The following is a 17928-nucleotide window of genomic DNA, read 5'->3' on the forward strand; positions in this document are numbered from 1 at the left end:
CAATTTTCATAGTTTTCATTTCAGGTTCATCTACAAAAAATATTTTTATTCAATAAAGTGATTGTTAAAGCATAATCATTTTGAAATAATTTTATATGTCTTTAAACAATACCTAGAAAATTATCAGAATTGCTTTCATTACAAAAAGATTTAATTAGGAAATTCTTAGGGCAAAAAATGCTAGGAAAAAAAGAAAAGATGAAAAGGCTGTACATACCTGACATAGGTTCACAATATATATGTATATTTTTAAAGTTTTTATTGAAACATATTGATTGTACATATTTATGGGGTACAGAGTTATATTTCAATATATGTATACAATGTGTCATGATCTGTCCTGGGTAATTAGCATATTCATCATTGCAAAATTTAATTATTTCTTTGTGATGTTCACGTTTGATTTCCTCTCTTCTAGTTGTTTGGTGATATGCAGTAAGTCATTGTTAATTATAGATTCCTGGGTTGACTGTACACCAATAGGACTTATTTTTCCTACCTAGCTGTAATTTTTTGCCCATTAAACCATCCTCTCACTATCCGCCCACCCCTTCCCCTTTCCCATCTCTAGTAACCACAGTTCAGCTCTCTTTTTAACAGTTCAACTTATTATTATTATTATTATTTATTTGCTTTTTGTTTTGTATTGTTCTTTTTTCTAGCTCCCCCATATGAGTTAGAACACGCAGTATTTCTCTTTCTGTGCCTGGCTTATTTCACTTAATTTTCTCTAAGATCATCCATGTTGTAGTGAATGGCAGAATTTCATTGCTTTTTATGGCTGAGTGATATTCCATTGTGTATATATACCATATTTTCTTTATCCAATCATCTGTTGATGGACATTTAGGTTGGTTCCATGTCTTAACTATTGTAAATAGAGCTGCAATAAACATGGGAGTGCAAGTAGCCCTTGGACCTGATGCTTTCCATTCCTTTGGGTATATACACAGTAGTGATATTGCTGGGTCATACTGTAGTTCTATCTGTAGCTGTTTGAGAGCTTCCATATTTTCCATAATGGCAGTACCAATTTACATTCTCTTCAACAATGTATACAGGTTTCCCTTTCTCTGCACCCTTGCCAGCATTTGTTATTTTCTGTCTTTTTTGATAATAGCCATTCTAACTTGTATGAGATGTTATCTCAATGTGGTTTTGATTTGCATTTCTCTGATAATTAGTGATGTTGAGCATTTTTTCATATTCCTGTTGGCCATTTGTATGTCTTCTGTTGAGAAATTTCTGTTCAGCTCCCTTGTCCATTTTTAAATTGGGTTTGTTTGTTTGTTTTGTTTTTTACTGTTGAGTTGTTTGAGTTCCTTATGTATTCTGGATATTAATCCTTTGTTGGATGTGTAGTTTGCAAATATTTCTCCCATTCTGTAGGTTGTCTCTTCACTCTGTTGATTGTTTCCCTTGCTGTGCAGAAGATTTTCACTTTGATAAAATCCCATTTGTTTATTTTTCTTTTGTTTCCTGTGCTTTTGAGGTCTTATTCATAAAATCCTTGCCTAGTTTTATGTCCTGGATTGTTTCCCCTGTGTTTTCTTCCCCTGTGTTTTCTTCTAGAATTTTTATAGTTTCAATCTTATATTTAAGACTTTAATCCATTTTAGTTGATTTTTATATGTGGTGAGAGATAGGGGTTTAGTTTTACTCTTTTACACATGGATATCCAGTTTTCTCATTACTTTATTGAAGAGGCTGTCCTTTCCCCAATGTATATTTTTAGCACCTTTGTCAAAGATCTATTGACTGTAAGTACATGGGTTTATTACTTTTTTTTCAGTTCATTGGGCCAAGTGTCTGTTTTTATGCCAGTATCATGCTGTTTTGGTTACTATAACTTTGCAGTATAATTTGAAGTCAGGTAATGTGAAGCCTCTCCTGCTTTACTCTTTTTGCTCAGGATTGCCTTGGCTATTTGAAGTTTTTTCTTGTTCCATATGAATGTTAGGATTTTTTTTTCTATGTCTGTGAAGAATGTCATTGGTATTTTGACAGGTATTGTATTGAATCTATAGATTGCTTTGGGTACTACGGACATTTCCACAACATTAATTCTATGAGTACATGAGCATGGAATGTCTTTACATTTTTGTGTCCTCTTTAATTTCTGTTATCAATGTTTTGTATATTTCATTGTAGAGATCTTTCATCTCCTTGGTTAAATTTATTCTTAGATATTTTATCTTTTTGGTAGCTATTGTAAATGGACTTGCTTCTTTGGTTTCTTTTTTTGCTAGTTCACTATTGATGTATGGAAATGCTACTGACTTTCGTATATTGATTTTATGTTCTGAAACTTTACTGAATTTGTTTATTAGCTCTAAGAGTTTTTTGGCAGAGTCTTTAGATTTTTCTATATATAATGTCATGTCATCTGCAAACAGGGACAATTTGACTTAATCTTTTCTAATTTGCATGCCCTTTACTCCTTTCTCTAGCCTAATTTCTCTGGCTAGAACTTCCAGTACTATGTTAAATAGGAGTGGTGAGAGTGAGCATCCTTATCTGGTTCCTGTTCTTGGATGGAAAGCCTTTAACTTGTCTCTGTTCAGGATAATGTTAGCTGTGGATTTGTCATATATGGTTTTTATTTTGTTGAGATACTTTCCTTCTTTACTTAACTTATTGAAAGTTTTTATCATATGGATGTTGGATTTTATCAAATGCTTTTTCTGAATGTATTGAGATGATTATATAGTTTTCGTATTTCAATTTGTTGATTTGGTGTATCACATTTATTGATTTGCATATGTTGAACCGTCCTTGCATCCCTGGGATGAATCCCATGTGATCATGGTGTATAATCTTTCAATGTGCTGTTGGGTTCTGTTTGCTAGTACTTTGTTGTGAATTTTCATGTCTAAATTCATCAAGGATATTGGCCTGTAATTTTCTCTTTTTGTTGTTTTTTTGTTCAGATTTGGTATTAGGGTGATAATGGCCTCATAGAATGAGCTTGGGAGAATACCCTCTGCTCTGATGTTTTGGAATTGTTTGAGAAGAATCAATGTTAAATATTCCTTAAAAGTTTGGTAGAATTTAGCAGTGAAGCCATCTGCTCCTGGGCTTTACTTTTTTGAAATACTGCTGATTACTGATTAAATCTCATTGCTCATTATTGGTCTGTTCAGGTTTTCAGGTTTCTCGGTTTAGTCTTGGTAGGTTGTATGTGCCAAGAAATTTATCCATTTCTTCTAGATTTTCAAATTTGTTGGCATATAGTTGTTCATAATAGTCTCTAATGATTCTTTGTATATCTGTGGAATCAATTGTAATGTTTGCTTTTTAATTTCTGATTTTTGTTATTTTGGTCTTCTCTCTTCTTGGTTAATCTAATGAAAGGTTTGTCTTTATCTTTTCAAAAAATCTACTTTTGTTTCATTGATCTTTTGTATCTTTTTTGGGTCTTCTGTTTCATATAGTTCAGCTCTGATCTTTATTATTTCTTTCCATCTACTGATTTTGGGATTTTATTGTTCTTGCTTTTTTCCTTCAGGTATAACATTAGGTTGGTTGTTTGGGACCTTTCAACTTTTTTGATGTAAGCGCTTATTGTAATAATCTTACCTCTTAGTTCTGCTTTTGCAGTATCCCATAGGTTTTGGTATGTTTTGCTTCTATTTTCATTTGTTTCAGGGAAATTTTTGAAGCTCTGCTTTATTTCTTCTTTGATACATTGGCTGTTCGGGAGCATGTTGTTTAATTTCTAGGTATTTGTATAGTTTCTAATGTTTCTCATGTTAGTTTTATTCCATTGTGTTCAGAAAATACTTGGTATGATTTTGATATTTTTTAATTTATTGAGACTTGATTTGTGGCTTAACATGTGGTCTACCCTGGAGAATGATCCATGTGCTGATGAGTAGAATGTATATTCTGCAGTTGTTGGATGATATGTTCTGTATATGTCTATCACATCCGTTTGTTCTAAGGTGTAGTTTAAATACAGTATTTCTGTGTTAAGTTTTTTCTATTGGTACTGAGAGAGGGGTATTGAAGTCCCCACTATTATTGTATTTGGGTCTATCTCTTCCTTTAGATCCAATAATATTTGCCTTATATATCTGGGTGCTCTGATGTTGGGTGCATACATATTATGATTGTTATATCTTCTTGCTGCACTGATCCCTTTATCATTATGTAATGTCCATCTTTGTGTCTTTTTATAGTTCTTTGCTTAAAGTCAGTTTTACTTGATATATGTATAGCAACTTCTGCTCGTTTTTGGTTTCCATTTGCACAGAATTGCTTTTTCCATCCCTTCTTTATTAGTCTATGTGTGTCTTAACTAGTCAAGTGAATTTATTGCAGGCAGCATATGGTTGGGTCTAATTTTTTAGACCATTTAGCCATTCTGTATCTTTGAAGAGTGGGATTTAATCCATTTATTTCAGGGTTGTCATTGAAAGGTATTGTCTTACTCCTGTCATTTTACTACTTTTTATAGTTATTTTGTATTTGTTTTGTTCCTTTCCCTTTTATTGTTTGTCTTTGCTGTTTGTGTTTTTTAAAAACATTTTTAATGAAAAGATTCAGTTTCTTTCTCTTTCTCATTTGTGTATCTGCTCTACTAGTGTGTTTTATTCTTGTGTATTGAATATGATAGTTATTGCTCTTTGATTCCAGTTGTAAGACTTCCTTAAGGGTTTGTTGAAGGGCCATTCCTGCAGTTTTTTGTTTGTCTGGGAAAGACACTACTCCTTCATTTCTGCAGAATAGCTTTGCTGGGTATAGTATTCCTGGCTGGAAGTTTTTTCTTCTAGCACTTTGAAAATATCATCCCATTATCTCCTGCCCTGTAAAGTTTCTGTTGAGAAGTCTCAGTTATTCTGATGGGGATTCCTTTATAGGTGACTTGATGTTTTTCTCTTGTTGTTTTTAGAATTCTTTCTTTGTCTTTGACTTTTGACAATTTGACTATAATGTGTCTTGGGTAGGTCCTTCTTAGGTAGAATGTGTTTGGGTATCTTTGAGCTACTTGGATCTGGGAAGCTATATCTCCCCCAATACTTGAGAAGTTTTCAGCTATCATTTTATAAAATAAGCATTCAATGCTATTTCCTTTCTCCTCCCCTTCTGGTATACCCGTAATACAGATACTTGCATGGTTAAGATTGTCTAATAGATCTTGTAGCTCTTATTTTTTAATTCTTTTTTCTTTTTGGTTCAACTGGGTTAATTTTAAAAGCCTATCCTCAAATTCTTTCTTCTGCTTTTTCTAGCCTGTTGCTTAAGCTTTCGATTGTATTTTTAATTCCATTGAATGGATTCTTTAGCTCCAGGATTTCTGCTTGGTTTTTCTTTTTTTAAATGATTTTTATCTCTTTGAGTTTCTCATTCATGCCCTCAATTAATTTTCTGACTTCATTGTGATTTGTATTTGTTCTTTCTTGCATCATGTTAAATTTCCTTAAGATTACTATTTGGAATTCCTCCTCAGGTATTTCACCAGTTTCCTGTTGTTTGGGGTCTGGTATTAGAGAATATTGTCTTACTTTCAGTGTGTCATGTTTCCCTATTTTTTTATGCTTCTTATATCTCTGCATTGATGTCTGGGCATCTAGTGGTGTAGTCACTTCTTTTAATTCTAGGGGTGGTTTTTGAAGAAAGAAACTCTTTCCTGTCGAAGTGTTCTATACTGACAGTCAGGTTGGACATTTTAGGTTTGGTTCTGGGTGAGTGAGGTAGTCTTCATGACTTCTCTGCCATATTCAATCTTGGAGTTGTTTGTGTGTGCCTTTGTGACCTAAGTGGCAGGGCCCTTTGCAGTTTCTGTAGAGGCCTTCTTTGGAGGGTCAAAGGCACTGCCCAATCCACTGTCAGTCAATGAGCAGATGTACACTGGTGCAGCAGGTCCTGGCAGCACTGTATTGAATCTCTGGATCAGCTCTTGAGTCTCGACAAACCTGCACAGATGATGCAGGACCCAGCAGCTCTCTAGAGGTGTGCTGTGGGGAGGAAAATCTGCTACCTAATCAGCTGTTGGTCTGGGATTAAGTGTACACTGCTGTCGCAGGTCCTGTAAGCTCTGTGGGTGGCTACCTGATTAGCTGTTGAGCCTGGTGTAAGCCTGCAAGGGTGCATCCAAGCCCCACAACTCTGTAGAGGCCTATTCTGGAGAGACAAAGCCCCTGCCCTGTTTGCTATCAGTCTGGAAGCAGGGGTACACTGGCATAGCAGGTCCTGCCAGCTCTGTAGAGGGCTGCTAGATGAGCTGTTGAGCCTGTAGCAAATCTGCAAGAAAGCAGCAGGCCCTGATGGCTCTGTGGAGGGCTCTAGGGGGAGGAAGGGCTATTGCTAGGCTGGCTGTTGGCTGATATGGGCACCTGTGAGTTTGGTGGGTCTCTGGGCCATGCAGAGAAGTCACATGTGAATGTGGGGAATCACCATTCATTGGCAGATTTTCCGCTCAGTTGGTCTGCCTGCTCATCTGGGGTTGGGGAAGGGCATGTGGCACATGTGGGTTTAGATGCTGGGGTCTCAGTGTTTCTGACTGTCCTAGGCTCCAGGCAGCTGGCACCATAGTCCCACCCCCATCCATGTGAATGTGGTAGAATGCAGGTGGGGCTTCCAGACAAAGGGAGTCAGTATCACTGGGTCTGGGTCAGGGTGCACTCCAGGCTAGGGTTCAGCTCCAAGATGGTGCTGCACCACGGCTGCTCAAGGCAGGAGAGGGGATCCTCTCCCTGAGTTTCCACTACGGGACCATGCAGCTGCACTAATTCCCAGCTACTCTCCAACTGGGCCTGGGTCCTGAGAAGACTGAGAGACTGGGATACTCTCTTGTGGCAGGGGTGGCTGGCATTTGTGGTGTCATTGGAAACAGCTAGAGTCTTTTCCAGCTTACTTTTTCTCTGCTTGTCTCAGCCAGACCCTGCAGTGGGGCAGAGGCTGGCTGTCCTGTTCTGCTCTCTATGGTGCCATTCCCAACTTCTCTGCTTCACAAGGATCTCCTTACTCTCCTGGTGCTCTACAGTGTATTTCCTTAGTTTGTCCAATCAAAATATATTTGTCTGTTGTTTTGGTCTGTTTTTCTTGGGGGTGGGGGTGGGAGGAACTAGTGCCAGACCTCTCTAGTCAACCATCTTGCCTTTCCTCTTAAATTTCTGTCCACAATGTATTTTTATCATAGAAGTTATTAAAGTGTCCCTATAACAATAATTTTTAAGCCATTTGAGTTTGTCTAAAGATTGAAGCAGGCTAAAATATGTCTAAACAAGAATTATAATCAATTAATATAGTTTATGTGGAACTCTTTATGAGGGAGAATCACAATATTTCTTGGGCTCGTTCCACACTGTTTTGTGTTACCAAATGTCTCTCAGATCCATGAATTTTTCTCACTTTTTAATTTGAAACTTGCAGGACATAATGAAAAATAAAATGTTTCTGCAACAAAATTGTAGATGAGAGTAAAAAGCTAGCTCTCTCTCTAAAAGAAAGTAATTAAATAGAGGTCTGAGATATATAATTTGTAATTACTTATTGCACCTTTTGTTATTAAGGTTCATGTTTCAGAAGAGAAATTACAAACGAAGACTGAAAATCAAACTTCCCAAGCAGAAAGAGAATTTCCAGGTAAAAATATTTTCAGTTTTATAAGATGAAAATGTGAATGATTATGTCTTCCCATGGCGTAATTATAAATGAGATCATTATTAAATATACAAATAAATTTTTAGAGTCATCAGATAGTATAGAAATATATTGACAATTATATAAAAATTAACTTGGTAAGTTACCATTGTATTACTCAGAGAGTTTCTTTCAACTAAGATCTGTATGAAAGGGAAGTGATAGTTTTTACTCAATCAAATAATGGTATTTGACATTATGAATAACATAATATTATACCAAAAATTCATCTGGGCATATTGGGAAAAAAGATGATTTCTCATATGAGTAATTAATATTTTTGCTAGGATCTTTAGGTATTCAATGTATAATATAGTTAAAAACAAAGTTAAAGTTGCTGTTCCTTTCCAACATATATAACTTTAATATTCAACTCATAATGAAATGATTGTTATGCAGGGTGCAGGAGTATTGCTCTTCTATTGTGTTTTGAAATGGGAGTGCCTCTGCTGTTTTACCTGATGAGTAGTTAACTGAGATAAATATTCCTTATTATGGTCAAAATGTTTTTTTTTCCCCTTTATTAAGCATTTGTTATGAATTTTAACCAGGAGTTGAGCTGAATTTAATCAATTGACTTATTTTTTAAATTGTGGTAAAATATCCATATCATAAAATTTTCCATTTCAACCATATTTAAGTGTATAATTCAATGGCATTAATTACATTCATGATGTTGTGCAATCATCACTAACATCTATTTTCACAATTTTTCATCACCCCCAAAAAGAAACTCATAAAGAAATAACTCTCATTCCTCCCATCTTAGTCTGTTGTGTGTTACTATAACAGAATACCACAGACTGAATAATTTGTAGAGAGAAGAAACTTATTTCTTACAGTTCTGGTGGCTGGGGAGTCCAAGGTTAAGGGGCCCACATCTGGTGAAGACCTTTGTGTTTCATCATTCTGTGGTGGGGGTGGAAGGGCAAGAGAACACTCTTTGTCAGTAACCTGCTCCCACAATGACTAATCCATTTCCATGATAACAGCATTAATTCTTTCATGAAGGCAAAACCCTCATGACCTAGTCACCTTTTAAAGATTTTACCTCTCAACACTTTGTACTGAGGATTAAGTTTTCAACATATGAGCTTTGATGGGTATATTTAAACTATAGCACCCCCTCCACCCAGCCCCTCGTAAATGTCTAATTACTTTCCTGTGAATGTCTGTGAATTTGCCTGTTCTATATAATGATAAGTGGAATCATGCAATATTTGTTATTTCCTAAATATGTTAAGCATCTTTTCTTTTTACGTGCTTGTTGGTCATTTGTCTTTTTTGTTACTGAATTATAGAGGTTCTTTATATAGTTTGGACGTTGAACCTTTAATAGATGTGTAATTTGCAAGTATTTTCTTTCATTCTGTAGATTGTCTTGTCACATTCTTGATAATGTACTTAAGTGCACAAAAATTTTCAATTTTGTGAGGCCACCTTATTTTTTCTTTGTTGCTTATGCTTTTGGTGTGATATCTGAGAATCCATTGCCAAAACCAAGGTCAGAGGTTTATCCTGATGTTTTCTTATAAGACTTTTATGGCTTTAGCTTTTATATTTTTAGGTCACTGATTCATTTAAAATTAATTTTTGTATATGGTTTCAGGTAGGGGTACAGCTTTATTATTTTGTATGTGAAAATCAAGTTGTCTCAGGACTACTTGTTGAAGAGACTGTTTTTTCCCCACTGAATTGTGTAGGTACCCTGGCCAAAAATCAGATGACTATAGTCATCTGATACATATATAATTTCTGTGCTCTTGATTCTATTCGATTGGTGTCTATCCTTATGGGCAATACCACACTATGTTGATTTATGCACTTTTGTAGTAAGTTTTGAAATGGGAAAATGTTAATTCCTTAAACTTTGTTCTTTTTCGACATCATTTTGGCTAATAGGGGCCCCTTGAAATGATATATGAATTTTAGGAACAACGTTTCTGCTTTTGCAAAACAGGCCTTGGGATTTTTGATAGGGATTGTATTGAATCTGTACATCACCTAGGGAAGTGTTGTCTTTTTTAACAACAATATTAATTGTTCGTGAACATGGGATGCCTTTCCATTTATTTAGGTCTTCTTTAGTTTGTTAGCAATGTTTGATAGTTTTAAATACACAGTTCTTGCAACTCTTTGGTTATTATTTACTGTGGCAAAAGGGAATTTTTTCTTAATTTTATTTTCAAATTTTTCAGTGCTAGGGTTTAGAAATACCACTGATTTTGCACACTATCTTAGTCTGTTTTCTGCTCCTATAACAAAATACCACAGACTGTACTGGTTGCAATGATCATGTGGTTTTTCCCCCTTTGTTCTATTAATGTGATGTATTATATTGATTGATTTTTTTTAGGTTGTATGTGTAGATTGATTTGGATAATATGGACATATTGATGATGATAATTCTTCCAACCCATGGACATGGGATATCAATCCATTTATTTGTGTCCTCTTCAATTTTTGTTTTCACTATTGTTTTGTAGTTTTCATTGTAGAGGTCTTTTATCTCTTTGATTAAATTTTTAGGTTTTTTTTTTTTTTGGTAGGTATTGTGAAATAGATTACTTTCTTGATTTATTCTTCAGCTCTTTTGTTACTGGCATATAGAAAGGCTATTGATTTTTGTGTGTTTATTTTGTATCCTGCCACTGTACTGAATTCATTTATTGGTTCTAGTAATTTTTTAGTGGACACTTCAGAGTTTTGTATGTGTTTATAATCATGTCCTCTGCAAATAGGGATAGTTTGATTTCCTCCTTTTGATTTGGATACCCTTTATTGCTTTCTCTTGCCTTCCTGTGTTACCTAGAACTGTTAGTACTATGTTCAATAAAAGTGGGCATACATGTCTTGTATCCAGATCTCAGAGGAAAAGCCTCCAATTTTTGTCCATACAGTATATTACCTGTGAGTTGGCCATATATAGACTTTATTCCTTCTATACCTAATTTATTGAATGTATTTATTTATTTGAGTCATCTCTTTTTTTCCTGTTAGTCTAGATAAAGATTTATTGATTTTGTTTATCTTTTCAAAGAACCAACTCAGTTTTACTGATCTTTTGTATTGTTTTTTAAATCTTTGATTCATTTATTTCTCCTCTGATCTTTGTTATTTCTCTCCTTCTACTGATTTTGAGTTTGCTTGGTTCTTGTTTTCTAGGTCCTTGAGGTGTTACATTAAGTTGTTTATTTCTTTCTTCTTTTTTGGTGTAGGCATTTATTGCTATAAACTTCCTTCTTAAAACTCCTTTTGTTGTGTCCCATAGGTTCTTGTATGTTGTGTTTTCATTTTCATTTGTCTCCAGGAATCTTTAAATTTTCTTTTTGATTTCTTTTTTGACCCGTTCATTGTTTAGGAACATGCTGTTTGAATTTCATGTATTTGTAGTTTCCAGTGTTTCCTTTGTTGTTGACTTCTAGTTATAATTTGTTGTGGTCGGGCAACACAGTTGATATGATTTCAATTTTTTAAATTTGTTGAAACTTGTGTTGTGATCTAACATGTGGTCTATTCTGGAGAATGTTGCCTGTGCTGCTGAGAAGAATGTGTACTCTGCAACTGTCAGATTAAAATTTTTATAAACGTTTTTTAGGTCTTATCAGTAGAGTAGGTATTATTTCTGATGTTTCCTGTTTAATTTTCCATCTAGATGATCTGTCCTTTGCTGAAAGAGGGGCATTAAAGTATCCAACTATAATTGTGTTGGAGTGTATGTCTCCCATTAGGTTTCATAATAATTGCTTTATATATCTGGGTGCTCCAGTCTTGGGTCCCTATATATTTAGAATTGTTAAAGCCTTTTGTTGAATTAAGCCAGTTATCATTGTATAATGATCTGCCTGAACTTCCATATCATTTTTTTTTCTTTTCTTGGCTTGAAGTCTGTTTTAGTTGCTATAAGTATAGCTAATCCTGCTCTTTTCTGGGTTTCCATTTGCATGAAATGACTTTTTACATCCCTTCACTTTCAATGTGTGTGTTTATAGGTGAACCAAGTTTCTTGTAGGCAGTATATTGTTTGTTCTTATTTTGTAATTTATTCAGCCACTTTGTGTCTTTTAATTAGGGAATTTAATCCATTTAAATTTAGAGTTATTATTGTTATATAGGGACTTGTTACTGCTATTTTGCTACTTTTTTCCTGATGGTTTTGTAGATCCCTCCTCCCTTTTTTCTGGTCTTATTATTTTTCTTTGGTTGAGTGGTATTCTCTATCAGTATATTTTAATGTCTCATTTATTTTTAGTATGTCTCTTATAGGTTTTTGTGTTGTGGTTATCATGAGGCTTGCAAAAACATGTTATAATTATAAAAGATTATTTTAAACTAATAACAACTAAACTTTGATATCTAAGAAAAAGGGGGAAAAAAACCCCAAAACAAAGCCAGCACTATGCTTTGACATAATTCCCCCACTTTTTGACATTTTGTTGTTTCAAGTTGCATCTTTTAATATTGCCTTTCCCTTCTATGGTTGTTGAATTTGTTTTTTCTTGCTGGGTTTGTCCTTTAGTCTACATAGTAGGCACATAAGGGGTTTATTTATCACCCTTACAATATTGGCATATTCTGAGAATGTCTGTGTATTTACTTTCCTAGTGAGTTTTGTACCTTCAAATGTTTTCTTGTTCACCCTTAGCCTTGTCTTCTTTCAGCTTGAAGAGCTCCCTTTAGCATTTCTTATAAGGCAGGTCTGTTACTTATTAATTCCTTTAGCTTTTGTTTGTTTGTGAAAGTCTTTATTTCTCCTTCATATTTGAAGGTTAGTACAGAATTCTTGGCCAATAGTCTTTTTCCTTTCAGCAAAACCATCTCGTTCTCAACTGGCCTCTAGGGTTTTTAACTGAGAAATTCTCTGAGAGCCTTATTGGTGCTTTGTTGAATGCAATGTTCTTTTTTTCTTTTCAGTATTATTTCAGTATTTTCAGTATTCTTTCTTTGTCTTTGGTTTTTGGTAATTTGATTATGATGTGCATTGGGGTATTTCTCTTTGGGTTGAAATTGATTGCTGACCTCTGAGCTTCCTGTACCTGGATGCCATCATCTTTCTCCATATTTCAGAAATTTTCAGTCATTGTGTTTTTCATACACTTTCTAGTTACTTCCTTTTTCTTTTCCTTCAGGTATGCAAATTATGTGGAAGTTATTTCGCTGAGGAAGTCATAATTGCTGCGTTTCTTTTTCATTTTTTCTTATTCCTTTTTCTTTTTGCTCTTATTATTGGATAATTTTGTATGCTCTGTCTTTGAGCTCACCAATTCTTTCCTCTTTTTAAGCAAGTCTGCTATTGAAGTTGTCTATCAAATTTTTCATTTCAAATAATGTGTTCTTTATTTCTAGGTTTTCTATTTTGTTTCCATTTGGATTTTTACACCATCACAAACTACAAGGGTTTTTCCTCATGTTCTATCAAGCTCCAGCAATCTCAGGATGGAAGTTTTGGTATTTTAATAGTTGTAAGCTGATTGCTTGTGAGGGGAGTGACACTGGGAATTGCCTATTCTGCCATCTTTATGATGTCACTTTCCTCTGATTTTCTTAGGTTGAAGTACACTTGTCATTCTGGGTAAATCCCACTGAATCTTGGTGTATGACCCTTTTAATATGCCAGTAGATTTTGTTTTTTAGTATTTTGTTGAGGAGTTTTGCATAATTTTTTTTATTTTGTAAAATTGGTTGTAATGTTTCCTCTTTAATTTCTGATTTTAGTTATTTTAGTTTTCTCTTTTTTTATTATTCAGTCTAGCTAAATGTTTTTCAATTTTGTTTATCTCTTAAAAGAACCAACTTTTGGTTTTATTGATTTTCTCTACTGTTTTAAACTTTTTTCCTATTTTTGTTTATCTCTGATATAATCTTTTTAATTTTCATCCTTCTGCTAGCTTTGAGTTTAGTTTGTTCTTCTTTTTCTAGTTTTTTAAGGCATAAAGGTAGGTTGATTTAAGATTTTTCTTTTTTTAAAAGGTGTCTACAATTTTAAATTTCCTTTTTAGTCATGCTTCATTGCATCCCATAAGTCTTAGGTATGGTACATCTAAGACTTGTGATTTCATGTTTGACCTATTGTTTGTTTAAGAGCTTGTTATTTGAATTCAGCATATTGTGGGCTTTTCAATTTTCCTTTTATTTATTTCTAATTTTATTCCATTGAGATCAGAGAAGATACTTTTTATTCACTTCAGTGTTTTAAAATTATTAAGATATGTTTTGTGTCCTATATGGTCTGTCCTGGAGAATATTCTACATGCAATAGAGAAAAACGTGTATTTTGCTGCTGTTGAATGGAGTGTTTCATATGTGTCTGTTAGATTCAGTTGGCCTGTAGTTCTGTTCGAGTCCTGTATTTACTACTGCTCTTCTGTCTGTTTATTGCATCTATTATTTGAAAGAGGAAACTGATGTCTCTAACAACAGTAGAGCTGTCTGTTTCTCACTTCAGTTCTGTCAAAGTTTACTTCAGATATTTTGGGACTCTCTTGTTTGTTGTGTTTGTTTGTAACTGGTATGTCTGCTTGACAAACTGAGCCTCTTATCAGTATATAATGCCACTCTCTTTTGCAATAGTTTTTGACTTAATGTCTATTTTGTTTGATATTAGTATAGCCACCCCAGTCTCTATCAGTTATTATTTGCATAGAATATCTTTTCCCATTTCTTCATTTTCAACCTTTTTGTGGCTTTGCATCTAAAATGGGTCTCTTATGCATAATTGGAATGTGTATGGATGTGTGTGTTTTCCTATTTGCCAATTTCTGTTTTTGATTAGAGAGCTTCATCCATTTACATTTAAAATAATAACTCTTAAGGGAGTGTTGCTTTGCCTCCCATGGATTTGTCACCTCTTTTCCCCTGGGTGATGGAGCTGCCAGAGATTACTCAAAGCCCATCTCTTCTGAGCAGTGAGAAGCCCCAAAGGGGTTAATCTCCTGGAACCTTCAAGAGAGAGGCATTCCTTCCATTTGGGAAATTAACCCCAAATTGGGGTCCTCTTACTGCATTTATTCTCCAGACCAGGAAGTTACAGGAAGAGAACATAGGTGGAGTTTTTGCTAAGTATAGGTTAGCAAGTTTAACAATAGAAGCTGGTAACGTTCAGGAAAACAAGCAAGGTGACATTCCATAATGCAGTTTACAAGAAGTTAAGTTGATCCACCAACAAGAGCTTGATATTAGCAGACATTCTTTCTCCTTACAGCAATTTTGCAATATCTTTACATATCAATCAGTAACCTGTCTGTCTTTGAACCAGCAATCTTGCTGTGTTACAATTCTTTATCTTACAACAGAGTATAACCTAGGGAAAATTTCCTGTCTTTTGCAAGGTTAACATTTCACGTGTACTTTCAAGAAGTCAGGCTAAACCCAAAACTGCAAGGCTTTGGAAAACCAGGGCCTGTGAAATACATTTGCTTTATGTATACTCCACAAGGGAGGACTTTGTTTTATGTATGTTTTAAACCATTTCCCCCTTGTTTCCTCCACCGCTGTCTTCACTGTATATAGTTTTTTTTTGTAGTGGACTATTTTTGATTCCCTTCTCATTTGATTTTCTGTATATTATTAGATACTTTATTTGTGGATAATATGGGAATCACATTTAACACTCTAGATTTATAAAACTTTCAGTTGATACCAACTTAACCTCAATAGCCTAGAAAAACTCTGCTGATACACTGCTCCATATCTGGCACCCCTTTATGTTATTACAAATTGCATCTTTTTTTTTTTTTTTAATTTTTATTTTGTCGATATACATTGTGGCTGATTATTGCTCCCCATTCCCAAGACCTCCCTCACTTCTCCCTCCCCCCCTCCCCCCCAACAATGACAAATTGCATCTTTATACATATGTACCCAATAACAGGTGTAAAATTTTTTTATTCATTTCTTTTTTAAATCTTGCAGGAATTAAAAATGGAGTTACCAACAAAAATACAATAATATTGGGGTTTATATTTGCCTACATAGTTAACTTTACCAGAGGTCTTTATTTCTTCATATGGCTATGAATTACTGCTAGTGTGCTTTTATTTCAACCTGAAGTATCTTTTTTACTTTACTTGTAAGGCAGGTCTGTTGGTAACGAACTCCCTCAGCTTATGTTTATTTGGGAACCTCTTAATTTTTCTCTCATGTTTGAGTGATAGCTTTGTTGGCTATAGAATTTTTGGTTGACGTTTTTTTTTTCTTTAAGTACTTTAAGTGTGTCATTTCACTGCTTCTGGCCTCAATGGGTTCAGGTATGAAATTGGCTGTTAGTCTTATTCAGGGTCCCTTATATATGATGAATCAGTATTCTATGTCTAATTTTAGGATTTTTTTCTTTGTTTTTTTCTTTTTACAGTTGGTTATAATTTGTCTCAGTATGGATCTTGTTGAGTTTATTTTAATTGCAGCTTGTTTATTCTTAGATGTATGGAGTCATATCTTTCATCAAACTTGGGAAGTTTTCAGCTTTTACTGTTTCAAATATTCTTTCTGCTCATTTCTCTCTCTTCTCCTTTTCAAAATCCAATAAGGCACAAGTTGGTCTAGCTTGTGTTTTCTCAGAGTTCCCATAGGCTCTTTTCACTTTTCTTCATTCTTTTTCCTTCGTACTTTTCAGACTTGATTATTTTGATTTTGTTATCTTCAATTTCACTGATTATTTTCTTCTGTCTACTCAAATATATACTGTTGAATCCCTCTAGAGAATTTTTTATTTCAGTTATTGTACTTTTCACTTCCAGGATACCTGTTTGCTTCCATTTTATAATTTCTACTTATTTATTGGTATTTTCATTTTGTTCATACATGATTATTCTGATTTCCTTTATTTCTTTGTTCATGTTTACTTAAGCTCATACACATTTTTAAGACAGTTATTTGTAGTGTTTTACTAGATCAGAGAAGGAGAGGCATCATTAAGATGGCAGAATAGACAGTCCCCAGTATCACTCTCTCTTACAACTGATCAATTTACAACTATTGAAAAGCAAAGACTGCTCAGGGAGAAGAGGAGGAAAGACCTACAGAGTTCATGAAGGATGGAAAAGCCTTGGCAAGAGAAAGAAGGGGCTGCTCTTACTATCTTGAGCCATGGCTGCTTCAGGCCTGACCCCAGAGAGGGGTAGGAAGAATTATAATACACAGAACAGGGGCCAACAAAAGCCACAGCTATGCCCTTTGTGTGAAGTTGCTTGGAATCTTCAGGGGAGAAGAGTGCCTCAGAGCACAACATACCAGCCCTCAGGCCAGCAAGACCACTGACAGGGTTCTGTGGACCACATAGGAGTGAGCGGCCACAGCCAGCTGAAAATAAGAGCCAAATACCTAGGAATAAATTTAACCAATGAGGTGAAAACTTCAACAATGAAAACTGTAAAACATTGGTGAAAAAATTCGAGAGGGCACAAATAAATGTAAAGATATCCCATGTTCATGGGTTGGAAGAATTAACATAATCAAAATGTTCATATTACCCATAGAAATCAAACATTCAATCCCTATCACAATGCCAGTAATATTCTTCACAGAATAAATAGAGAAAATGATCTTAAAATTTGTATGGAACCACAGAAGACCCATATAGCTAAAGCAATGTTGAACAAAAGGAACAAAGTTGATGGCATCACACTTCTTGATTTCAAAATATACCATAAAGCTATAGTAACCAAAACAGCATGGTACTGGAATAAAAATAGACAAATAGGCCAATGGAACAGAATAGAGAGCCTAGGAAGAAACTGATGCACCTACAACCAACTGATTTTTGATGAAGTTGCCAAGAATGTACAGTGGGGAAAAGACAACCTCTTCAATCAGCAATAGTAGGAAAAATGGACCCCCATCCCTCACCATACACAAAAACCAACTCAAAATGGATTAAAGACCTAAATTTAAGAACCCCAAACTATGAAACTACTAGAAGAAAATATAGGGGAAATGCTACATGAAATGGTAGTGAGCAGCACTTTTTTTGAATGAGACCACATAAGCACAGGCAACTAAAGGAAAAATAGAGAAATGGGACTACATCAAACTAAAAAGCTTTTGCACAGCAAGGGAAACTATCAATTAAATGGAAAGACAACATACAGAATGGGAGAAATGTTTGCAAACTACACATCAGTCAAGGGGCTAATATCCAGAATATAAAAGCAACTTAAAGAACTCAAGAGCAATAAAACAAATAACCCAATTAAAAAGTGGGCAAAGGGCTTGAAAAGACATTTCTTGAAAGATGACATACAAATGGCCAAGAAGCACATGAAAAAATTCTCAAAATCACTAATA

General features: G+C 34.6%; 1 protein-coding gene across 1 annotated transcript in view; it reads left to right on the plus strand.

Annotated features, from left to right (window-relative positions):
• Positions 1 to 17928, plus strand: part of CCDC7 (coiled-coil domain containing 7) — a 346712-nt gene that overhangs the window by 106005 nt on the left and 222779 nt on the right. The window contains exon 18 of the mRNA XM_063101148.1: positions 7518 to 7590. Within this exon, the coding sequence (XP_062957218.1) occupies positions 7518 to 7590 (73 nt within the window). The remainder of the gene's footprint in view (positions 1 to 7517; positions 7591 to 17928) is intronic.

Source organism: Cynocephalus volans, chromosome 6 (genome assembly GCF_027409185.1).
Source record: "Cynocephalus volans isolate mCynVol1 chromosome 6, mCynVol1.pri, whole genome shotgun sequence".
NCBI classification, from domain to species: domain Eukaryota; kingdom Metazoa; phylum Chordata; class Mammalia; order Dermoptera; family Cynocephalidae; genus Cynocephalus; species Cynocephalus volans.